Here is a 25,356-nt window from a genome sequence, read left to right as displayed (position 1 = left end):
TTTAAACAAAATATTTTTCAACATTTTTTAGATTTAATTTTCAAGAAAAATGAAAACCCTATGAAACTTCTTTCTTTTTCAAATTCATACAAAAAATAATAAAAGAAGAGTTTCTTCGCTTGTACGCGCTCCAAAATATACAAGACAATAATTACCGATAATTATTGCAGTTACTTCAGTTTAAAAAGAAAATTTTTATTTATTTGTGGCATAAACAACACGTGAGCGAGTGCACTGCAACAATAGAACGGTAAAATGCAAGTAAAAGTTACCGATATTTATTCTTTGATTGTGTGCTGTATGCGAATTTGCTCAACAACATTAACAACTATGTGTTAAACAAAATAGAAAATATACGAAAATGTGTCAAGTTGATGTTCAAAAGTTTCGCGTGCTATCAAAGTGACAGACAATTAAACGATTTCTAATTGATTTTGTTCGTTTTAAACAAAAAAAAAGTGAATTCTCATCAATTTCAAATCTTTTTTCTTGACGACTAAAGCTGCGGAGGCTCAATAATAATTAAGAACGTGCCGTATTTAAGTAAATTGTCTTGAATAACGTGACTAACACGCAAAACAGGCGACATTGTAATAATAAGGCTCGTTTTTCGACACAAAGACAACATTTTTTGCAGTTACCCTTTTTTCCGAAATACGAGACGACGACGACAGAGGCAATTAAAGTTCTTCTTATGACCTTGTCGAATCACGGAAATGTGAAAATTACACAAGAGGGACACAAAATTTGTGTTTGTGCTCCAAAATGATGACAGAGATAAGGATCGATTCAAATTTCCTCTGTACAAAAAGTACTTATCTTACATTTTCCATTCTCAAGCTTGGCAAGAAACGAGGAAACAACACACTTTACCGTCTCCAAGTACTAATACGGATGAAAAACGGTGTCACTGTCTCCATAACAATAAACTTTTATAGTTATGATATGCTAAAAAGATCGCTCTTTATATTCATGAAAAGGAGAAATTGTAAGCGATTCACGTGTCAAGTACTTTTCTCCGTACTTTTGTTTATGTTTTGCATTAAAAACTTCTTCCGGTCAATTTTTTTCCGTTTTAATTCAAATTTTCCATGCATTTGACTTCAATTTCCATGAAATCCGAATAAAAGTTATCATTTTTTGTCGAAATGAAGACGTCAGGTGCAAACAAATGAAAAATATTTTATATTTTATTTGACATTTTTTGCACCATTTCTTTTCATTTCACATCTGAATGTCGTCGAACGACATATGTAACGTAAGATAGAGGAAATATTCTTCACCTGGCATCATTCTTTCAAGCAAGGCGACACAACGACGCGAGGATTTTCTACATGACTTGTCACAAAAGTAATCTTCTTGCATTGGGAACATATTTTTATTCATTGATTTTTAGTGCAATGACACATGTTCGACACGAAACTCAGGTGTTTCATGATCGTTTTTAGCCTCCGAAGCCGCTTTGGGATCCTGCTGAGCTTCCAGCGCCTGCTCCCATGTTCATTCCCATACCTGCGCCTCCTCCAGCTCCTCCGCCGGCATTACTTCCGCCAGATTGAGCGATTGCTGATGCCTAAAATAAAAAAAAAATATTTTTCGGAAAAATTTTTAAAAAAAATTACTTACAATCAACACCAACATAACAAAAATTGCGAAAAGTTGATTCAAAATTGCCATTTTCGATGATTTCAGAACAAATTGTTGTCAATAACTGCTTCATCTGTCGAATAACTCTTACTTTTATATCACATTACGGGAAAATTTCCAATCAGATAACTTTTTACTTCGATTTTTAATTCACAACTGTCATGCAATTGTTGGAAATATTATTTTTTAATTGACCTTAAAGCAATGTTTAATCAACAATCGCAGCTTTTAATCAAGATTTTAATTTTTTTTTCTCTTTTTTTCGTTGCAGTTACAGTAAAATATGTGTATGGACTGCCACAAGTGACTGTTCCCCTGCCCAGCAGAAACGAATTATGCCAATTTACGCTGAGGCCCGTTACGCATTCAGTTGGCGACTTTTTGGATATGCTACGTGCCGAGGATCGCGGAATTGATAGAGCAACAATTTTGAATGACAGCGGCGTGAGAATAGCTGCTGCGAGTTCCGTCGAGAATTTGATGGGGGAAAATTTTTGGTAAGTATTTTTTTATGATGAATTTTGGGTCATTTATCACTTTTTGTCGTGTTTTGAAGCTGTGTTTATTTGAAATATATTGCTTTTTATCATTTATAATTGCTATTTATGGAAATTTTAATAGAAAGTCATCAATTTTGGTTTCCTCTTTGTGTTTTTTAAGGAAATTACTTTTGATGTCTTCAACGAACTAATCGACAATTTCAATTTTCACACGTGTAACAAACTTTAAATAAATAATTTCTGCAACAAAAGCGATCGTCGAGACAATCCATCCGAAAATCAACAACTGAAAAATCCCCCAAACATCACTCAACGTTGTCTGTTTAGGCTCGTGCGCGTTTTTAACATTTGTCAAATAATCTCTCGGATAATACGCCTTCATGCTGAAAGAAGTTAATCCATGTGCGGAAAACTGCAAGATATAATCATTGAAAATTCGTGTCAACAAACTTTGTTTTTGCAAGCAGATTCCAAGAGTTGCGAGCGCCAAATCATCTTTTATGGGTTTCAACAGATGCTTTCGCTTTCCCATACGATTCAGATGATAAATGACATACTGACTTGTCAACGCGGTTTCTTTACTTCCGGGCACGAGAGTTGCTTCCGTGACACGATTAAACGTATTTTCGTTCGGAACGGCATACTTGACTCTTCCTTTGAGTGCATCCACAGAGTCAATGTAGTATTTTGTGATTCCCGCAGCGTAAAAGGTAAAATTTTGATCCAACATCTCTTGAAATGACGTAACATATTCAGTTTCACGTTGAGCAACTTCATACAAAGATCCAAGAAATCCCGTGCGAAGGACATAGGTAAAGAGAAAAAACAATGTTACAAGAGTTCTTGCGAAATTTTTCTCCGGAAGTTGGTTCACGGGATTGCCAAAAGTAATAGCTACCATATTCAAAGTCGGCGAATCGATGTTATTACCAATTACGAAGTCTTTTTCGACCTTTGAACGTATTTGTAGGATCCAAATGACAACAAATCCTATACTTAATGAGACTCCAATGCATAACCAAACGTTATTTTGAAATGCCATCCAAATATATTCAACGGAATTCTGTCGAGTGCCTTCAATTGTGGCGAAAAATTGAAGTTTCGTCGCATAAATTGCCACAGTCAAGTCAAATTTTTGCAAATAATCCGCTCGAATCCCGTAAAAACCAATGGTAAAGTTGACTTTTCTATCTCTGAGCATTGCAAGACCTCCTCCTGATATTGTGCCGTTTGGATAAATGATCCCTTGACGTTCCGTACGATCAGTTTGAATGAATTTTGAAGTGAAATTTAAGACACTATTCGATAATGTGCGAAGAATTATGCCTTCGATGCCCGATACAAAAGTTTCGTTCACATATTCAAGGAAAGGCGCTCCATTTGTGGCACCAACAAGCAAGGGACATCCATAAAAATTTCTTAATTTTCGTGGAAAATGATTCAAACTCGTAAAATTTCCGTTTATGTACTTATTCCATACCACAGGTTTCACTTTTTCACAATATCCCGCTCCAAATGGAAAATAAGTCATACTTAAAATCGCTCCTTCTACATCTTGCAGCAGAATATTCAAGTTGACAACATACAATCGCCAAAATGCTTCCATCAAATGTTGAATATCTTTAGGATGCCATTTTGTAGTATCCGGTAAGACAACGATGTAAAAGCCGCGATGATCAAAAACATTTTTCTGAAAATGCGGCAAAAGTTCCTTCATAAACTCCTGATAGTTGTTCAAAAAAATTACATTGAAGAAACGAGGTCGAATTTGAACAAAATTCACTCCAACGGGTTTTAAATTGTCAAAATCCTGAACGCGATATTTCACGTCTAAAGGTAGTGTTTGCAGCAATCGAGATACCATCAAAGAAGTTCCTTGTTCGTTTTGCTTCCGTGGATAAGTGACGTAGATGAGAGTCATGATATACGGTTGGGTTGCACTGACGATCTTTCGAACAGCATCCACGAAGTTTGTATACTCGATCCGATCGCTTGACATATCTTCGACGTAATACGTGAGAAAACTTTCGTTCATTTCGGATGAAATGAAGTTGATGGAAATTGTTGCGATCATTAAAAAAAGTAAAATATGAGAAATTTTCATTTTTTGTTGGTTATTGATGGTAAATGCGAACGACAAATGAAGCGACGATCCAATTTCCTGCCCGTTATTTTAAAATCCATTAAGATTATCTGCAAGTCTTTTATAATAATGATAGCGTAACGACTCATCATTATTTATTAGAAGTATAGATTTTAATGTGCTCGTGATTTGCTTTGATGTTTTTCTAACCAGAGGCCATTTATCAAACAATATTAAAAAAGTTTTTCTTTTGCAGGCTTTACATCAACGACAGAAAGTACTATGTTCAACCGCCGTCACGCGAGAAAGTCACATCCGAGGAATTAACGAGATTGGGCGACGTTCGGGCGCTCGTAGCTCAGGTATGAAATTCTCTTTCGAATATAAATCAAACTTCCTTTTTTGGATATAAAAGCCACATTCAAACGCACACACATCATGTGGTTTTGTTATATCCTTTCCATTCATGGCATTGCATTCACGCAATCTTTTTTGTATTTTGCAGCTGTATGAAGCACTGAACGTCGGAGAGTATCAAATAACAAAAGAACGGGAACTACAAGGGAGATTAGAAAAGTTAAATGAGCAATTAGGTCCTTTAGAAGCGGTAAGATGAAAAATTTTCTTACATTCATAACGATTTACATTGAATTTTTCTTTTAGAAAAAACGTGAACTAAACTCAAAAGCTTTACGACGCGCCAATTCGATGGCATGGCTCGGTTTGGGTCTCATGTCTGTGCAATTTGGAGTTCTCGCACGTCTTACATGGTGGGAATATTCTTGGGATATTATGGAGCCCGTTACTTATTTCGTTACTTACGGTACAAGCATGGCGTGTTTCGCTTATTTTGTATTAACTAAACAGGTTTGTCATCATTTTCACTCAAAATTTTATCAAAAAAATAATTTTTTTCATTAAATTTTAGGACTATCTTCTTCCCGATGTCAAAGATCGCCAACAACTAATCGCCTTGCACAAATCCGCGCAAAAACATGGACTCGATCTGACACAATACAACAATCTAAAACGCGAAATTGCCGTTATCGAGCAGGATATTCGACGATTACGAGATCCATTGTGTTTGCATTTGCCTGTAACGCCCGTGAAATCGCCCAATTATAGCGAAACGGAAATCTCGACAGCGAAAAAGATCAAAGACTTTATTGCGGAAGCAACGGGAACGAAAGACGACAAAGGCGGATTCACTTCCAAACTACAACGTAGCGAACTAATGAAAATTTCTAATTTATTACAAAAGTTGAAGATCACGAAAAAGTAAACATGGTTTCTCTTATTTTTCGTTTTGCTCCAAATCGATAGTTGTTGTTACTGTTTTTAAATCCCTCGATTGATTTTTATTACAAAAAAAATATGAAAATAGAAGAAACGACGTTCATCGAATCTCGTGCCACTCGCCGAAATACAGACAGTTACCCCATGAAAGAAATAAACAAAGAGATAAAAAATTTCCTAAAAACAAAAATTAAATAGGTAGCCATAAAATATATATTTAGAAGTTGTTGATAATTATACATCAGGGTCTCTAGTCAATCTTATTATATTATATTATTCATAAAATGAAAAAAAGAATATTTATTTTAATTATTTAAATTAATTTTTAAGTCTTACGAAAAAAACGCACCAGACGAAGAATACTCAAATTTTATTAATAGTAAAAAACTGAAGCTGTTTCGAGACAACATTTACTTACAAGTCTGACGATTTCTTGTTGTATCCCCCTTTTGAAGTCCTTTTTAATGTTTGATGGACCTTTAGCTTTTTTCCTCGTTTCCCAATTTAAAGCATTTAACCTCAGAGCTCCCGAGAGCTTCGAGCCTTTTCTCTGTGATTTCTTGCTCGGACCGAATAAATGTTGCGTTGATCCCTAAAAATATATAAAAAAACTAATAAATAAGCATTTTGTAATAAAAATAATAAGAAACCAACAAACAAAAGCGACCAATATGTGTTTAAGAGTAGAATGCAATGCAACAATAGCTCTTGTTCTTCTTTTATTTTCTCGTTAGTTAGCCGTCCATCGTCCCTTATGATTTCCAAAAGCAAATAAACATAAGCAAAACACCAAAAAAATATAAATAAAAAATAATAAACAAAACATTTTTAAATAACATAACGCATTTTTAGACGCAACAATTTTTAACAACCTCTCAAATCTTTAAAAAAATCGTTAAATAGCACAAATAACAATCTTAATCCTAAAATAAATGCACTAACAAATATTTATTAACCTTAAATTAAAAAAAAAATAACGAACGCTTTAACAATCCTAAAAAAAAACTTTAATGGATACAAGAAATCTTAAAGTTAAATAGAACAATCCTTTGAAAAAAAACCTTACCTTAAAAAAAAACAATCTAGATCTAATAAACGAAGCTTTTATTAGCTCGAGCTTTTTATATAAATTGCGCTACTAATTATATTTACTAAAGATAAACTTCTGATTAAAATAGTATTCAATTAAATAAATGGTTGATGATGATAACTAAAGAAAAAAAAATGTACTTGAAAAAATTCTTAACAAAAAAATTGTGATGCTAACTAATTTTTATCTATATCTATCTTAATATACATTTAAAATATAAGTTGTTGAAACTTTAATTGTTTGCCAATTTTTCTTCAATTTTTTATAATATACATAAATATTGAATATAAATTTAAGGACTTCGCTCTACCTTTCATAAAAGATGTCGATGATGACTGTTTTGTGTTCTTGTTCTCGTTACTTGACCAGAAATGTTAGCTTTAAGTTCGAACTTCTTGTAAGGAAAATATCATCTGAGTTACTTGAAAACTAAAAAATTAAAGTAAATAAAAGTTGTTAATTGTAAAATTTAGAAAAAAAAAAATAAAATATCATCTAAAGTGTGACAAAAAAAATAAACTAAATAAAGTAATTTAGTGAAAAACAAAGGAGATTGAAAAAAATTGAAAAGAAAATGAAATAAAATAAAGGAAAACATGGTCTTGTTGATTAAAACTATTTAAAACTGTTGTTTTTCTTTCGAATTTCCATTCCTACGTCTTAAACAAAGAAAGTTTTGTCTTTGATGTATCAAACAATTTTAACCACGTGACCTTTTTCTGTTTGATAAACTTTTTTGTTGCCGATTTCTTATAGTACAAGAGCTTTTTAATGCTTTTGAGAGGAAAAACACTTGTTGAATGATGAAAATGTCACAAGATGGCGCCACAAATTATGTTTCACACAGAGAAAATTGTTTTATGAGCTTAAAACTTGTTTACTTTTAACTTTGTTTTTCTGAAAAATAAAGATAACAAAGATTTTTCTTAAAATAAAAGTTTATCAGAACTATATCTAAAGGAGATTTTCATTAAATTTTTATTCGAAAAAAAAAGTTTGTCATACTCACGATTGTTTGATCTATCATAAAGTTCACGTCGGCATAAAGTTTATTGATATTTGTCATCTTCTTGAATCCTTTACACCTTCTTGTTTGAACAATTTATCGTCAATTGAATTTAAATCAGCTTTCCACGAACGTATAAATCACTTATAATCCCTCTTTGTTGTTGCTCCTTGCCATTTGAAGTTGCTTGTAGGTGTTTAACATGACACTCGAAACACATATTTCCCCGTTGTTTGTTTATTATTTTTTATTCGCTTGACACGCAAATTCACTAAAGTGTAAAATGCGAAGCGTTTTCTTTGATGCGAACTTGTGTTTGTTCAACCTACAAACAAATCCAATTTTCAATTGAAGGAAATTCGATTTTGGGTCTCTTTGTGGTTTCGAAAGCTGCTCCTGTGTACTTGTGTGTGTGATGAGGCGAAAATATGTTGCATTCCTAATTTATTTGCATTTGATGTTAATTTAATTGAACATTTCACCGCATGCAATAAACACACAAAATATTACGGAAAAATTTATTCGAAGCCCTCATAAATCGAACTTGTTGTCATGGCCCGAATGTATTTTTAGAGTAATTGAGCAATCTTTCGCTATTATTGACAATCAACGTTCTTTTGTGCTTCAGTTTTCACGAAATCCGCGAGAATTTTTCGCTTTCAGTATTTTTAGCATTTTTGTTTTATGCTTTATAGTTTGTTTTTTTCTATTTTTTTTAAATATTTTTTTAACGTTTTTTTTTTAATATTTTTTAATTTTTTTTTAAATATTTTTTTTTATATTTTTTTAAAAAATTGTAAACTAAACTATATTTTTTTAAATTTTTTTTAAATATTTTTTTATATATTTTTTAAATGTTTTTTTAATATTTTTTTTAAATATTTTTTTAATATATTTTTTTAATGTTTTTTTTTAATATTTTATTTTTATTTTTTTTTTGAAATCATCTTGAACAAAAATTTAAGAATTATTTTCATAAATATTTTTTTTACATTTCAGAACGAGACAAATCTCATAAAATATGAAAAATTTATCATTATTTCTGTCCTGCTGTCGAAAATAAGGAAAAAATCAAGGAAATTTCTTGGAAATGCCATGAGCAAATTAATACCTAACACGCAGAAAGTTATTTCACGCCAACGCAACGAAGTTTTTTTTAGCTGAATGAGTAGCAAGAACATAATTACTACATTTTCCTGAGTAATCATTTCTATTGCTGTTCTGCTAATAACTTGTTAAAATAATAAAAAAAAAAGTGATAATTTTTGCCGCGCAATGGACAAACCGCATCTCGGTAAGCAATTCTTGATTTTTTTCTAATTCTTTGTAATTTTAAGGATTTAACGAGTGCAGCAATAACCATCAAGTACCTCAAGTGTGAAATGAAACGACTTGTCTCGCACAAAGCATCATTCAATATATAAAACTTTCTCGTTTTCAAGATGGATAGTGCGGTAAACTTTTCTAAATCCTCTTCTAAAAAAATAGAAAAAAATGTCATTATAAGTCAGTCACAATGCAAGTCGAGCTCAAATATCACAATTTCCTTTAACCGTTTCGAATTCCCTTTTCTTCGTTCTCGTACGAGAAATGTGGGCATGAAAAGTGCAAAGTACATTCCGAGAAGAAAAAAAGAAGTAAAATTCATGTCTAGACATTCGAAAGAGAGATATAAACGAAACGATAATTGTTCGAATTGTTGTCTTTTTTTTTGTGAACGAAATAATCTCTAAAACTTTTTAATTGTCTTTGTTAAGTTCTTGCAGTTATTTGCGAGATTTTCATTTATTTCTATTTCATGATGGACTCGTAATCCGTTTATTGCAACACACTCCAATTATGGAGCTCATAAATTGTTTATTTTTACGCAGACGATGCGAAAATATCATTTTATAGGCAATTATGTAAATTTAATAGCGAAATTGATTTTCTCACAAAAAAAATCTATTGAATAGAGTGCGGTTGAAAAAAGTCATTAAAAGCACGCTTCGACGCTCAAATAAAAAAAAATCACTCGTGAGAGGTGTTCATCCGTAAATAAGTGCAAAAGACTCGTTTCCTTAATTTTCCTTTGTCGTCTCTATTTTCATCCAGTTTTAATTTCATCCGACGTGCTCAACATTTTTTTTTTTTTAGTTGAATCATGTGACAGACGAAAAAAGACATCATATCAAATCGGAGCAAATGTTTGCGTTGCACGAATATAAAAATCTCTTTACGGATGAGACTTGATTCAATCCCTTTTTGTGTCGTATGTATATGCGTTCAATAGCGGAACGTGATGCAGAAAAACAAGAAACAACGTTTTCAAAAAGTCACAAAGTTGCTTTTTTTACGATTGTAGCCTTTCACCAAATAAAAACTTTAATATTTTAAAAAGTCGAACAGGTGAGTAATGAAAATCTAACGAAATCTCAAGTGTCTTTCATGTTTCACGTCATCCGCAGCTCTTAAATAAAATCTCAATTACTTTAAAAGTTTACTTTTATGTCATTTCGCTACATCTACATGTCATCTTAGCTATCATAAAAATATATTGTCGCACACTTTTCATACTCATTTAACGATTTTATTCATTTTTATCCTCTTTTTGCAGTAAAAACAACGCTAGACTTGAACTTGAGAGCTGAAATTTATAGTCAACAGCAGAAAAAAATTGTAGCTGGCGAGACATCATGCAAGCATTTTTCACTTTTCATGAAGGAACAAGGAAAAAAAATGAGGACACGTATATTTTCACTTGAGGGAAAGCAAAGCAAAACAGATGGTTGTACAACAAAACACACAAAAATAGTGAGAATGAGAGAGAAAAGTCTCTCTTTCGATGTTTTTCCGTTCCGTTCGCAACACCTGTCTTGCTGTTATTCCATTTTTTTGTAAGTAAAAGTTAGACTAAATGTTTCCTTCTTACATTTCTTTGTGTTTCCTCTTTGTCTTTTTTAGATTCCATGCAGTGAGCATCGGTAAGAATGTAATAGCAGTCATTTTCCGGCTTTATTGTTATTGTTAGACATATACCTTGCGCTATATTAGGCTCGAGAGGAGAGTCATTAATACCAAATCAAAGCCAAAAGTATTTTTCTTTCATCTTTTTTTTCATCTTGTTGGACAATTTTTTTTATGTTTTTTCAAAATTGTTTAGGCCGCTCCAATTTTTTTTTGAACTTTTTGTCCCAAGTTGAAAATCCCATGGGGCAAAATAAAAAAAATTAAAATTTAATCGAAAATTACCTTTTTGGTATTTTTTCAAAATTTTTCATGGAATTTTCAATTTTTAAGAATTTTTGTATTGAAAATCGTATTCTAACATGAATTTTCTTCTTTAAAAATTTTTTTCAAAAAAATTATTTTTCAAAAGTTTTTGAGTTATTTATACGAATTTTTTTTTGTTTCAATTTTTAACTTTATACTCTGATATCAATTTTAAATTATTTTTAAATTTATATATTATTGAACTAAAATTTTCAATAATGATCAAAAATTGTTTGAAATTTTACATTTTGTATGAAAAAGTATTTCAAATCGTTTTTTTTTTCAAAATTTTAAAATTTTAAAAACATTTTGAAAAAAAATATTAAACGAAAAAAATAAAAAAAAAATATTAAAAAGAAATATATTTAAAAAAACATATTAGCCTAACGAAAAAAAATATTAAATTTTGAGTGAGATGAGGTACTATAAACCGCATTTCTATGAAAATAATGAAAATTCTATTTAAAATTAAATAATTTTTCATGAATTTTCCCATTTTAAATCTTTTCTGAGAAATTTTTCAGTTTTCCATAACTTTCTCGAATTTTCCTCATTTTTTTCCTTAACACGAGAAATATAATCGTTTTTAGTGTGTACTATTTCACCTGTTGTTCCATTTATTTTTTTTTCAGTAAATTGCTCAAAGTTTGCTCTTGGCATCAATTCTGCGAGTAAATTGCTCTGAACGAAGCAAAAGTTTTGTTTGTGTTTTTTTTTTGTGAACAATGCCGTATTTAATGCCATTTAGAAAAAAAGCACTCACACTAAAAAGGGAGAAATATTTTTGCAACAAACGTAAAATACACGAAGAAGCAAGAAGGAGGCAAACAAGCAACGTTTTTTGTGTCAAGTTCAATTGATTTCTTCTCTTACAAAGAGAAATTTTAGCTTGAGTTGCACCTTTGTTTTAACATGAAATTATAAATGAAAATGTTTTTTTTTGTTCTATTTTTGCAGAAATTAAATTCGCCCGACATCGTGGTGAAGCGGTTCCATGGGAAAAGTCGAAAATGCAAATATAATGCAAAACAGCTGGTTGTCGAGGATGTGTGAAACTTTTGAAAAAAAAAAGTTATTATAACAAAGAAATTCAAATAGCACTTGAATAAATTAATGGCAAGTAACGGTGTACAATGTCAACGCAGAGGATGCAAACTAATTAAGCGATTTTCCGTGTCTCCGTGTGGGTGCAACATTGTGACCTATATTTTACGAGATCCCTTATTTGGCGAAAAATTAGACGGAAAGAAGGCAAATATTTGAATAAAATGTCAGGATATTGGATGCAGAATGAGGATGAGGGAATCAATAGAAAATGTTAAACAAACACGAAATCAAGTGAATTGAATTTGTAATTTAATTGGCTGGTTGTGTGCGCGCTCTCTTGCACAAATGTAACAATGTCGTTTCGTATTTTTTTTTTATTGTCGTGAAGGAGAATTCTTGCATAGTTTATTTCTGTACAAAAGAGATTTAAGGATGTAATTTTCCGCTGTTGACTTGTGTATTTTCAGCAAGAAAGGTAGATTGTTAGCGAAGTAAAATAAATATCTTGCTTTTTCATGGATTTAAAACTCAATGGGGATCAAGAAAATCTTTTAACGATGCTTGTTTGCTGTCGAATCTTCAAAAGTTGAACTTTTTTGTGTCTCCTTAGAAACTTTGACGACAAGCACTTCATTAAAAATCCCTAAAACGCATTACTTGAGTCATAAAAAAATGGAATGATCCAACAAAAAACTACAAGGACAAACAAAGGAAGACCATAAAAAAAAAGTTTCTCTTAAAAAATAAAAAAAAAGTTTCTTTGTTTACTTTTTTTTTGTTACCGCAACCCTAAAACCAACTACCAATATATTTTACTTGGTTTGTCTGACTTTGTGTCTCGTTGTTGGTCTATTCAAATAATATAAAACACTTTTTCTCCATAAAATAATAAAATAAAAAGAAATCGTATTTCAACTTTCCTAATTTTTTTTTCTTCAATTTTTCAGCAAGCGATGAAGAGACAACAACAAAAAAGTGAAAGCAAAGAGTGAAACATCAAATATCTTGCGATTTGCGAAAGATAAAAAAATCGAAGGAATGTAAAAAGGAAAAAATATCGTACAAACAAATATTTCCCCTGGGCGGGCTTAATCGGGTTTATGTCTCGTTCCAAGTTCGTTGCTAACTTCAACGAAAACAGACATCGAATCGAAGAGAAGGAGAAAGATGAAGGAAAGAAAAAATTCAATACTCTAATATGTTTTTTTTTTATGTTTTGACACTTATCTTACTTAGAGATTGAAACAGACAAGCCGCAACAAAGTAACAGCGAAAGATGAAAAATGAACGAAGATCAAGATAAACATTGTCTGTCCTCAAGAAAATAAGGCGAATCGATAAGAAAGTAGAATTTTCCCTCAGAAAGTAATTGAAATTGTAAACAAGGTTGACGTTTTTGATGTTCTTTGTTCCCGATGTCGTATCATTTTCAGCAACTAAATTTTATTTATGATGATTATAAGGTCCCAACTGTGTTTTTGAAGCATTTCACATTCAAATTGCATGATACAAAAATTTTATGAAAACACTTTTCTTTGTTTCCGAATCAACACTCACAAATCACATACAACAAAAATAAAAGCAACAACAGTCTCCTTTTTCATCGTCGACGAATTTGCCGGCAAACGAGCACGAGACTCGTCGTACGAACGACAGGCTCTAACAAGAGAGACGATATTTTGCGATGTTTTTCTCTGTACGACGGGTAAGTACATGAAATTATCATTACACAGATATCTTCTTCGTGGCACATTCACAACTTTTGCTTTTAGTTCCGTGTCGAACGTTGTCGGAAAAGGAAGTAAAATTCGCAGCTCATTCGAAAAATTTTGTACGTTATCACTCGCATGCAGTAATAAATCACAGGAGAAAAGTTACCCAAAAAATTCTTGTTAGTCTGCGGTAAATTAAATGTAAGGAAAATGTGGATGGCATCTGCTGCAACGAACATCAAGCGAACTACTCTACCGAAAAAATAAATTACATTGTTCATATAGTCGAAGGAATTGGATGAATTTTCGCCGGAAAGCACATTAAATTTTCCAAATACTCGGAAATTGACATTTTTCGGACATAATAATAATTTTCTAATTAACAACCATGTTGGCGTTAAACAAACAAAGGCAATAAAGTTTATTTTTCGAGGGACATTCGTGACACGAAACAAAAAAAAAAGTGATAGCCTAAATTCAATTATTGTTTCTAACGAAGCGTAAATGTAATATCTGTGTTCTGTCATACGATAAAAAATATAATAAATTAGAAATTAATGAAAAATTCGCTTCAAAACGAAATTCGCAAACAAAAAAAAAACAGATAAGTAAACAATGAATAATAATTAATAGGCGAAATTTATGGAGTTTCTTGCAATTAAATGAAGGACAAAAATAATATTTTCCGAGCAAATGTTCGAAAAATTTGTGTGATGTTGCAATAATGTGAAACAAAGTCCTTCAAACTCGTTAATTTAGTTGTTATTCGGACGCTTTTCTGCCAACAAAACAAAATAAACACAGAACGATGGCTATTTTACATTCATGTTGCTTTTGGAGATCCGTACGGAAAGGAAGTTTTGCCAGCGTGATATACACAATGGTAAGTAACTTGTTGTCATGCCATCATCCTAAAAATAAAAAAAAAGTACTTTAGGCCGTTTCAAATTTTTTTTGTGTGACAACCCATGCCCCATTTCAAAAATCGAATGGAGCAAAATAAAAAAAACTTGAGAATTTCATTAAAATTTTTTTCATATTTTTTCAAGGAATTTAAAAATTTTTTTTTTTAATTTTCAAGAATTTTTATATTGAAAAACAAAATTTAACATGAATTTTCTTCTATGAAAATATTTTCAAAAAAAATATTTTTTAAAAATTTTTTGACAGTTTTTTTTTATGAAATTTTTTTGTTTGATTTTTTGAAATACTTTTTTTGTAAATTAAAATTAATCTCAAATAATTTTAAAAAATTAAACAAAAAAAATTCAATTTTGAAAAAAATTTTTTTTAAATATTTTTGAGAATGAATTTTTAAATTGTTTAAATTTTGTCATTTTATATGAAAAAGTATTTCAAAACTTTTTTTTTATTTTGCCCCATTTTGAAAAAAAAAATATTTTGGGACAAAAACATCAAAAAAAAATTGGAACGGCTTTAATAAATAGAAGGCGCCAATTTTAACTGCCGACACGTGTTGCGCCATTTTAACCAATCGATTTATTCGACTTTTTTTTCGGGAGGGATGTTCGTCAAATTCGACATTTCCATGAATAAATTTTAATGAATTTTTAACGAGTGACCAGACTGCTCCCCATGCGCGCAGCAATTTTCGTAATTTGCGGGAATTGTGGCGTCGTCGTCGATTTTATCGTCATTATAATCAGCAAGCAGTAAAAATAGATGGGGAAAATGAAATGTAAATTTAATAAATACGAGAGAAAAAAAATAGTTTGTCTTGCAGCGATAAATATTGTTTGCGATATTCGTGAGGGAAATGACAACAATTGTCAAACTAACGGTAAATAATGACTTCCTTTGCAGCGAAATTTAAGATGAAGTTCTCCGAAACGGCTTCAAATTAAAGTGAAAAAAGTATCAAATAACTCGGATTCAAAAACGCAGCTTCTCGGAGAAAATAAATATTGTTATCAGCAGTTTGTTTGTTTATTCCATCAAAAGACGGATCCTAACAAAGTGCCTTGTTTTTTGTGTGTCTGTCGCATCGCAACGAACATTGTTTAAATTTATTGTGTTATTTTGCCTGCGCTGCCGAATCATGAGGGTAATAATCATAATAATAAACAAAAGTAGCAAAAAAGCGTAAAATATGAGATTTGATTACTTTTCAACTTTTTAGCTTTTTTGTGTACTTTTTCGTTTCACATCCGCACACAAACGAAGATTTCAATTGGTGTCAATTTACATGCTCTTCGGATGATAACCACACACCAATTATCTCTTCATGACAAGAACGCGAGTTGACATTGTCGGTAAAACCTTTATTTATTGTCTTGTCACTCGTGCCATAATTGAATGGTTAAACTGTGTGTAATTGCTTAACTCTATTAAAAGCATCACATGTCACTCATCATACGACATTCCTTTTAAATTAACATAAATATGGCTCTCAAATGACGATGCCGCAGAGGTAATCGTGAACGGTATCAGTTAATGACATACGAGCAGGATAATGAAACAATATTCGAGTGAGTTAGCAAGTCACTTGAAGCAATCGGATTTCTACGTCAACATATGTTAAAATATTGAACGTTTTACAGGAAAGTCCATTTCGTTGCTTACTCATCTTTTATGCATTTTTCATACAGATTGGCAATTTTAAACAGCATTTCAGTTAAAAACAGATTGGACAGTTATTCAATTTGGTATCATAACATATAGGTATCATAAATTCACGAATAAATCAGCTTTTCCAAGAATATTTTTCGATAACTACAATTACAATTACACATTGCTCGAATAATTTAAACAAATATTTTTTAGCAATAATTGATGGAATCCGACATGCACGGTTCATGGAATTGTTTTTTTTTTAATTCCTCGCATTAAATTTCGCATATAAATTTTTCCTGAAAAAAAATAAATAAAAATATAAATTCATGAAAAAAAAAATTCCATAAAAGGTGTCACGCGATGACAAATAAACACATACCATAAATATTTTTTAACAATTTCCATTCGACATGTGATAAAATAATTTTAATTAAATTTTATCTCGTTTTAATTCAATAAAATTACCTCGTGTTTTTATAAGCCGTTCGCACGATGAAGCCATTCAATATTAAAATCTCGTTCAAATAATTGACATTCAAGTCAATAATTAAACAGTAATTTAATGAGTTCTCTTGTAAATTTTGGTCAGCTTATTTACAATTCTTTGCGATCATCTCTCGTAATAAATAAATTATTTATGAATTCAACCAACATTCAATAAAAATACATCAATTTTTTTTTCGTTTTCAGACATATTTTTCCATTTCCTGTATCACACTGACAACTTTTGTTTTGGAAAATGAGGCATACATATCAGGTGAAGTAGCGAAACCGCAAGGCGAGAGTTTTCTTGATCAAGAGATGACACCAAGTAAGTACATTTTGCTACTTCATGATAAATTATCCGGATATTTCATGTGAGAAGGTCATCAAAACGTGATTCTCGTGATTAATGATTTTGAGACGTTCCTTTTTTATGACAGACAGAGGAAAAAAAAACACAAAAAATCCTTGATGTACGTTTGTTACGATTGCGTTCGACCTATTTATGGGCAGATTGTTCCTTTTTTACAAGAATTTTAATTGAAAAATTGCTTCAGGGGCGTTCATAACTTCGAAACAGGAAAATATTGAGAAAAAAAAAAAAATAAACTAATTCTCGGAAAATTCATCTTTTCATTGGAGGTAGCGACATTATTACTTATTTAACCGAATAAAAAACAAAAACTGCAAAAACTTTATAATTATAAAAATTTTGAATTACTGACGAACTTTTGTTCCCACACAGTTTCTACCTGTTTTGATATGATATGACAAAAAAAAAACCCGAACTAATTAACTGAGCATGGGCTGTAATTAAAATTCTTCAGAATTTCGAACAAAAACAAAAATTAACACTTGAATAAATGGGTGTCCTTTTACAAAAATCAAATTTCCCTGATTTTGAATGTGTTTAGACGAACGTCAAAAACAAGCAAAAGTTTTGTCGAAAAAACGCTTGAACAGTAATTAATTGCAGAATTAAATGAAATAATTGGCGTTGTGGGTGCGAAACTGTCGAGAAATTATGATGATGTAACCGAACAGTGTTGGAAAATATTTTTTTAAATTCCTCCTGAGCCCGAAATTTTTTTAATATGCTTGGTTTGAATTAATTGAATATTGAAACTTGAATAAATTCGTATCCGTCACTGAATGACACGAGTACAAGTTTAATCGTATTAATTTTTGTTCGATGAATATTGGATATGACGGAGGAGTGTGATGTTGACTTTTTTTGCAGAATAAATTAAATAATAAATAATTGTTTTTAATAAACTTTTTTCCATCTCTCTCTCTTCTTTCCACACAGCGACCTTCGTATTCAACGTACTTCTACTGACATGTGCAGCATTCGGGATTTTATCATCGATACTCGCCATTATTGGATTACGAAAGGTAAGTTAATTAAGTAAATTGATGTCGACGACGGGAAATTCCTTCAACAGAAAAAAAAAATAACTTGAGAATCTTGTAATTGTGAAACATAACTCACATACCTTGTATTTTGTGCGAAGTGCTCTTCAAATACTTTGAATATTAATCTTGGGTCATAATTCATAATATTTTCCATAATTTTCTCTTCCAAGAATCCCTTTTATCACGACGAGTGTTGTTGAAATTACGACAAAAAAACGATCGACCGCAACTTTTTGAACCTTTTTTGTTGACCAAGCAACCAATTAAAGAGCAATTTGTGGTTGGTTTCTCACTGTTAAATGATAAAATATTTTTTTTTTCTTAATGATAAGGATTTTTTTCAAAAAAAAAATACCTTTTTTGATGTATTTAATGATTAAATTGTCCTTGAACGAAATCGTTTTTATGAAACTTTTCAGCAAAAGTTTGAACATACAAATTACATTCTCGACATATTTTGTCATCGATTGCTTTTGTTGACAATCATCTATTACTCGAGGGAATCAATCTTCGCTCCAAACGAATACTATGTAGGTTTCATTGATAAATTCTGCCAATTTTGCGACAAAGTATGAGTGCTTCCTACATCGTATTTCCTCATCCTCCTGAAAAAATAAAAGTGTGAATGAATGTTGTTAAAAATAATTTCATAACAAGTTTCGTCTTTTGTGTGCGAAAAGTGTTTCGGCACAAAAAACATGAATGCTTAACGTGTCATTCATGGAATAGGAAGAAGAAAGGAATGTCATTACACATTCATATTCTCTATTCCGACTCACATATCCATTTTACAACATGAATATGCAAAGAAATTTGTTTTGTAAATTATTTCCCATTATGAAATTTCACTTACAGTAATTTTAATTTTTCGTTTTAGGATAAGCGTGTTCTGTTGATTCCCTGGATTTTCGTGATGATAGCGGATATCGGAGTCGAACTTAGTCATTTTGTATATTTAGTTGCCTACTCAAAAGTGAGTGACATTTTCTTACCTTTGAAGCCATTGTGTGATTTGATGACTTTTCCATTCTATTTACAGATAGAATTCGTGCCACTGACAGCAACATTATTCACAGTAGACTTTTTCATAATGTGTCTTAATGTAAGTATTTGCTTATAGAGAAAAAAAACAAGTCAACTTCAAAGCTTTCTTTGATCCGTTTTCCTCGAAGTCAATCCCTTAATTCAATTTTTTTTTCAATTAAATATCCATTTCCAGTCAATCCTCGTCATCGACAAAAACAAGGGATTAATTTTTTGTCATATTTCTTTGCAGGTTTATTCCTTGCTTTGCGTGATATCGCAATATCAAGAATATAAAGCAGGTCGAGGAGGCGCACCTCATAATATATTGTCGTGTGTAAGTATTTTATTGCCTAATGTGATGTGAAATTTTTCAATTATAATTTATTATAAAGATCCTTTGTGGTGTTTGTTACAAGTGCAGCGATGACAAGGTGTGTGTCTGAAGAAGAAAAGTCTTATCATTTTGAATAAATTTAGTTCTCATGCAATAGTTGAGGTTTATTCAAGTTCATAATCGTAAGTGCATGAAAAAAGTGAAAAATTCCTTGCTTTATAAATTTCGACAAAGTCTCCTACTGCAAAGATTAAAACGGAAACCTCCATGGCTTTATGAAGAACAGACATTTGATGCAAAATTAACATGGAAGATTAAATGGAATAACACAAATTATTGATACACAAACCTGATCCGTCAAAAATTGTCTATATTCGAAAAGAGAAGAGGTGTTTGAGTAAAACTAAACAGAATCAGAACCCAAAATATTTTTTCTTCGTTTTTTTTTTATACGATAATATAAATAATTCAAGTTCATTGGCAAGTTAACGGTTAGAATATTTCATTTAAATGCAAGCATGTGATCATAAATGGCAGAAATTTGGTCAAATTAGGATTAATTTTTGTGTAACAGAGCAAAAGTTACTTACCAAGAGTTTAAAATGTTGGCTTTTAACCGATAAATTTATAATTTCTTACGTTTTCAGGGAAAATATTTCCAATTTTGGTCAATTCACTAAAATTTTATGTTTGTAATTCTTCATCATTTGGCAGTTTTTGATTTATTTCGGAATTTATATACTGATTTCAATCTCTTTTAAGCCTGCAAGAAAAATCAATAGAAACCTACTATGGAATATTTTTTAATAACATAAGTTTGCATCAAATTTCCAATCGTCTCATCTCCCATTCGATTCCGAATCAATATTAGACCTACAAACATTTCAAATTTTTAATTAGGAAAAATGTTTTTTTTTGCATCCCATTTGTTTTATACTTTACCATTCTCCGCAAATATGTGAATCTATAGAAACTTCGAACCGAAAACTAATATTGAATAGCAAACAAAATTCATTCTTCTATAACCATAGGCAGAGTGTTGTTTATGTTGTTTCAGGATTTGTTTAAATTTAGATTTTTATTGGGAAAAGTTTCAAATGAGCATTCCTTCAAAAGGTCCTCAGGTGATAATTACTCATGCCTTCGTGCATTACGCTGTCTAATTAGTTCGGATTTCATGTACATCACTCATCATCATGCCTCTCATTATTTAGAACAGATTTTAATGGATAACATAGAGACGACTTATTGATTGCTGTTTTTTTTTCTATTTTTGTTTGCAAACTTATCTGTTATTTATCATTTTTCTGCCGATTCATCAATATTTGCTTTTGTCATTGAACATTTTTTATGTATTTTCAATCCTGACAACCGACATGTTTGGTAAATATTCATCCAGTTCAACGTTTCTTTTTCGTTTTTAGTGTGGGTTAAAGTTTTTTGACATGAGATCTGGATCTTTTTCCATATCAATGCATGGCAAGTTTTTTGCGGGCTCATCTTTTCACACGCAACTGCGTCTGTTGTTTATGATTGTTTCCACAAATGTTCTCTTCTCAGAAACTTGTCGCATGATTAAGTTTTCATAAATCTGCACGACGACTCGTACAATGAACATGATAAAAAAAATGTTTTTCTCTCTATCTCTGTTGAAACACACAAAATTGACCTAAATCTGTTACAAAGCTGCTTTGTCTGTTCATTCTGTAACGAAATAGAAAAAAAATGTTCAAAATTTAATAAACATAACAAATACCTGATGTGAGTTCAGATGCTTAAGTTTGCTTGCTGACAAACATATTTTCCTTTTGTTCGGAGGAAAATCATGTCTGGCAGCAAAATACTCGGATATTGAGTTATTTTATATTTACATATGTTCCTTTTTTTAGGGAAAAGTTTTATATAGGTAAAAAAAAAGTTTCCGAGTGGTAAAGAGTCAGACGTCAACCCATATTTAATACGACAATTTGCCACAAATTTATTTTGCGAACAATGAAGATTAATTACAGCACGTGCTTCTTTTGTTTTACAACCCTCATTTGTGCAAAAATAGGACTTTTCCCCGTCGTCGTTTCACACTTGACGAGGCTTTGCCGGTTATTTAGCATGGAATTTGCGTGATTTTCGCAGAGAATGAGAACGTGTCACAATAAAACAATACACAAATGTCGGGTTTTCTGCAAAATATTTCAGAAGTATTAATCTTTCTTGTTTACTTGCCACTAACAGGATTATATTTTCTCGTTTTCCCAAAAACAGAACGGCATGACAACGCGAAATTTACAAGATTATTATCTCTCGTGCATGCTTGCGACAACTTTCAACGACAATAACGTGGAGATATGTGTCGCAAGACAATAAAGTTTCAATCTGTACGATTATTTGTTGTTAATATTTTATATCTGAGCTCAAGTGTCACGATGTGTCGTCGTCTAGACCTCGAGACAAAAATTAAGCGAATGGATGTCTCTCCCACATTTTTCCCTTTCTTTGACACGAAATGTGACAGACAAGGTAAAATTAACTTTTCCATTAATTTTTTGTGTTTTGCTTCTTTTTACAGACAGACAACGTGCATTACATTGCCCCATCTACGACATGCTTGAACAACATTCGTCAAAGCAGAAATATGCTGAGTCCGATAATTTGTCCTCACACGCATTGCAGTTTGATACCCGAAGAGCCCTTAAATGGCAGTTTAAGTAAGTATTTGTGCACGTTGCCCATTTAGATTAGAGACCCCTGCTCGAATCCATTTCTCGATGTTTTTGAGTGTTTTCCGTTATTTTTGCCAATATTAATCCCGTTTGGTAATGAGCGATCATCTTCCATCATTCGACTCTATCTGTCTAAGTAGTTCTTGTTATTTCGGATGTTCTGTTTAGTAAAGCCATCAATCACCCGATTTCCATGCGTGTTTTTATTCCAAAACAAATTAATGAACGGACATATGATGCCAAATGCAAATAAACGATTTCCCGAGAAAAATGACCAATCCTCTTGAAATTTGCTCGTCGCATGGAATAACATTGAAATCATTTCGATTCGATACAGATTCAGCACATTCGAAGAAGAACAATGATAAAGTACCGCCATATCAGCAACAGCAACAACAACAACGACAGGCACGTTTGTTCGTACTGAAGAAGTCGAAACACGTCAATTTTCCCGATGATGAGTCGAAAAAGACAAATCTCATCAGTGTCGAGCCAAAAGTGATGATGTACAAATGTGCCACGAATCAGACTTCGAACGGAAATAAAGTTATCATGATTGACACGTTGCCAGGTAGGTTTTTGTGTCTCTCGTGTACGTTTTGTCTTGATGCATGATTTCTGTCGTTTGCACTTTGTTTACTGCAAATGGTAAAAGGAAAATTTATATAGAGTAAATAATTTCCTTCAATATCTTTGATTGGAATTGATTTTCGAAACCAAAGCAATTTCAGACCAATACAACCATCAAGAATGTTCTCGATTTTCTTTCAAACAATTGAAAGTTTGAGAAATATTTCATGAATATATTTCTTTGTTGCGCATCTATTTGTTTGTTTGAAAGTTAAAAATTTTTCTTTAGAACTTTGAAGAAATTTTTTTTTATTTTTTAACAAAATTAAGATTAATGTATATTAAATACTATAATATAATTTTATAATTAACATATTTAAGCATTACAATTACAAAAAAAAAATCTTATTTCATATAATTTTTTTGTTAAAAATTTATATTTATGTATATTATATATAATAAATTCAATATAATTATTCTTATTGTATACATAAACATTTTTAACAAAAAAAAAAAAAAATTCGAAAATATTTTTTTTAATTGTAATGGCCTTAATTGCAACATTTAGATTTACAAAAAAAAAATTATCTTAAATAATTTTATTTTATTATTATTATTTTTTTTGTTTAAAATATATATGTTATATATTATACTTAATAAGTTTATTAATATATATACATATAGTACAGATATAAATTTTTAACAAAAATATAATGTAAGAAAAATAAAAAAATAAATAAATTGTAATGACTTAAATTGCAATATTTTTCATAATGTTGCTTTGAACTCAACTCTTAAATGGAGAATTTTCCACGAAATAATGAATAATTAGATGCACTTTATAGTTTTTCCTATTTTTCTTATCGAACAAGACAAAATATCAATTCCCCTTCCTTTTTAAAAGTATTATTAGGAAATAATAAATAATTTCCATTATGAATTCTCTTTTACATTATTTTATCATTATCATACAATAAATTATTCTTTTGATGATAACTAGTGCAAAACTGTAAATCTTCTTACGTTGTGTCTGCGTGTTGCATTTCGCAAACAAATTGTCTCCTCTAACGATGTCTATCCGTTATTGTTTGTCATTGCTCCATTCACTTAATCTCATTTCACATCCCTTCGCAGAAAAATCTCCTTTATAATCTCTTTTTATTATTATTTTCATCTTTTTTATTTTATTTCTTTGCAGAATACAGTGAGGACATAATATCATGGCAAGAGCAAAACCAATGAATTCCGAATTCGATTAAACAACTTTTGCAACATTTCGCAGCGACAGAACGACGAAACCAAAAAGAGGATCACGTTTCAGCATTAACAAGTCTATTTAGGAGATAATAATTTAATTTTCTCGTGACGCGAATTGTTTGACGATGATGGAACGAACGCCATGTAAATGAAAAATGGAAGGAAGAATTCAGTTTACAGAAGAAACAAAAAAACAACTTATAAATATTTAAAAAAAATCCTCCTCCTTTACTTCTCATCTCAATTTTTGTCATATTTTGTTATCTACGTAAAAAAGAGAAAAAGGGTCAAAAAACAGAACGATGAATAAATTCCCAACAATTATAGAGCGAAGATGGGATAATTTATTCAAAGACCGAATTGAAATGTTTAATTTATTGTTTTATTTTGATCCACACTTGAGGAAACACTTTAATTCTTATATTTTTAATGATCTCTCAAAAAATAAACAACTTTAAAGGAAATAATTATAACGACACACTGGACCAGTACAAAATATAAAATGAGGATTTAAAGCATTAAAATGAGGAATTAATTAACAAAACCGAGTAAAGAGCTTAAAAATACAGGTTTCGTCCCTGTTTATATTTTTAACATAAGTTTTGTGAGTGTGTAAAATTTGTATACTTCAAAGAAAATTACAATTAAAATAAATAAAGTTATAAAAAAAAATAATTTTAAGGTTTTTTGTAATGAAAGTCATATTAAAAAAAAAATAATGGAAAAAATGTCTCATAGACAAAAAAATTATAAAATAAGAAAAAAAATATATTATTAATTATTGTATTTGAGGCTGTAAACAAATATTTATGTTAAAATAAAGAAAAAAAAATAATTTTAATAATAAAGGAAATTTTTTAAATTTCTTGTTTGAGGTAAGTTTTTTTCATTAGCAACTGATTAACTAAAATGTGTTAAAATTCAGAATTAAAAAATGCATTTTTTTGTAGAAAATTTTCCAAATGAACAATATTTTAATTTGCACGTTTAAAAATAATTTTTTAAACTTTTAAATTAATTTATAAATTTAAATAAATAATTTTTTTTTTTTTGAAATTTATTTTTAACTTTTTGAAATTTTTTTTTTTAATTGAAAAATTTTAAGTTTACTTTTAAGCTTTAACTTACTGAAGATTATTGACTTAAGCTATTTTAAGTTTAAAAAAAAACAAGTTAATTGAATGAACCCTAAAATGCGTTAAAAACATTAACAAATTCGCGTAATTATCGCACGCACGTTAATTAGAATTTTTGGACAGTAACAATTAGAATGCGAGATAGACCTTTAAAAATAGATACAAAAACTGAAACGCTCTACAATTATCACCAATTTGTTAATTCTGTCA

The 25,356-nt window shown here is 30.6% G+C and overlaps 4 protein-coding genes across 4 annotated transcripts in view; 2 read left to right on the top strand and 2 right to left on the bottom strand.

Annotated features, from left to right (window-relative positions):
* The window catches only part of LOC134829193 (protein javelin), a 30,796-nt gene extending 30,207 nt beyond the window's left edge, over positions 1–589 (bottom strand). The window contains 1 exon segment of the mRNA XM_063842191.1: positions 535–589. Within this exon segment, the coding sequence (XP_063698261.1) occupies positions 535–589 (55 nt within the window).
* Positions 590–2,334: 1,745 nt separating this feature from the next.
* LOC134829192 (uncharacterized) lies at positions 2,335–4,182 on the bottom strand. Its single transcript, XM_063842189.1, has one exon. The coding sequence runs from the start codon at positions 4,180–4,182 to the stop codon at positions 2,335–2,337; it is 1,848 nt and encodes a 615-aa protein (XP_063698259.1).
* Positions 4,183–4,359: 177 nt separating this feature from the next.
* On the top strand, positions 4,360–5,512 carry LOC134829191 (calcium uniporter protein, mitochondrial). Its single transcript, XM_063842188.1, has 5 exons — positions 4,360–4,367; positions 4,487–4,592; positions 4,736–4,837; positions 4,894–5,097; positions 5,159–5,512. The coding sequence occupies exons 1-5, from the start codon at positions 4,360–4,362 to the stop codon at positions 5,510–5,512; spliced, it is 774 nt and encodes a 257-aa protein (XP_063698258.1).
* Positions 5,513–14,428: 8,916 nt separating this feature from the next.
* On the top strand, positions 14,429–23,995 carry LOC134829190 (uncharacterized). The gene is made up of 9 exons (XM_063842187.1): positions 14,429–14,516; positions 16,898–17,018; positions 18,000–18,085; positions 18,984–19,079; positions 19,146–19,208; positions 19,383–19,466; positions 22,030–22,168; positions 22,521–22,754; positions 23,952–23,995. Exons 1-9 carry the CDS (start codon positions 14,442–14,444, stop codon positions 23,993–23,995), a joined length of 942 nt encoding a protein of 313 aa, XP_063698257.1. The 5' UTR covers positions 14,429–14,441.
* Positions 23,996–25,356: the final 1,361 nt, after the last annotated feature.

This window comes from Culicoides brevitarsis, chromosome 2, assembly GCF_036172545.1.
Source record: "Culicoides brevitarsis isolate CSIRO-B50_1 chromosome 2, AGI_CSIRO_Cbre_v1, whole genome shotgun sequence".
Taxonomy (NCBI): Eukaryota; Metazoa; Arthropoda; class Insecta; order Diptera; family Ceratopogonidae; genus Culicoides; species Culicoides brevitarsis.
Note: the sequence above shows the minus strand (reverse complement) of the source record. Positions and strands in the feature narration are given on the sequence as shown.

Coding starts and splice junctions, on each gene's coding strand:
- LOC134829192 (XM_063842189.1), bottom strand. CDS start 4,182: ATGAACGAAAGTTTTCTCACGTATTACGTCGAAGATATGTCAAGCGAT.
- LOC134829190 (XM_063842187.1), top strand. CDS start 14,442: ATGGCTATTTTACATTCATGTTGCTTTTGGAGATCCGTACGGAAAGGA. Junction 19,080..19,145: donor ATTTAGTTGCCTACTCAAAA/GTGAGTGACATT, acceptor TTCTATTTACAG/ATAGAATTCGTGCCACTGAC. Junction 19,467..22,029: donor CTCATAATATATTGTCGTGT/GTAAGTATTTTA, acceptor TTCTTTTTACAG/ACAGACAACGTGCATTACAT.
- LOC134829191 (XM_063842188.1), top strand. Junction 4,593..4,735: donor TTCGGGCGCTCGTAGCTCAG/GTATGAAATTCT, acceptor TGTATTTTGCAG/CTGTATGAAGCACTGAACGT. Junction 5,098..5,158: donor ATTTTGTATTAACTAAACAG/GTTTGTCATCAT, acceptor ATTAAATTTTAG/GACTATCTTCTTCCCGATGT.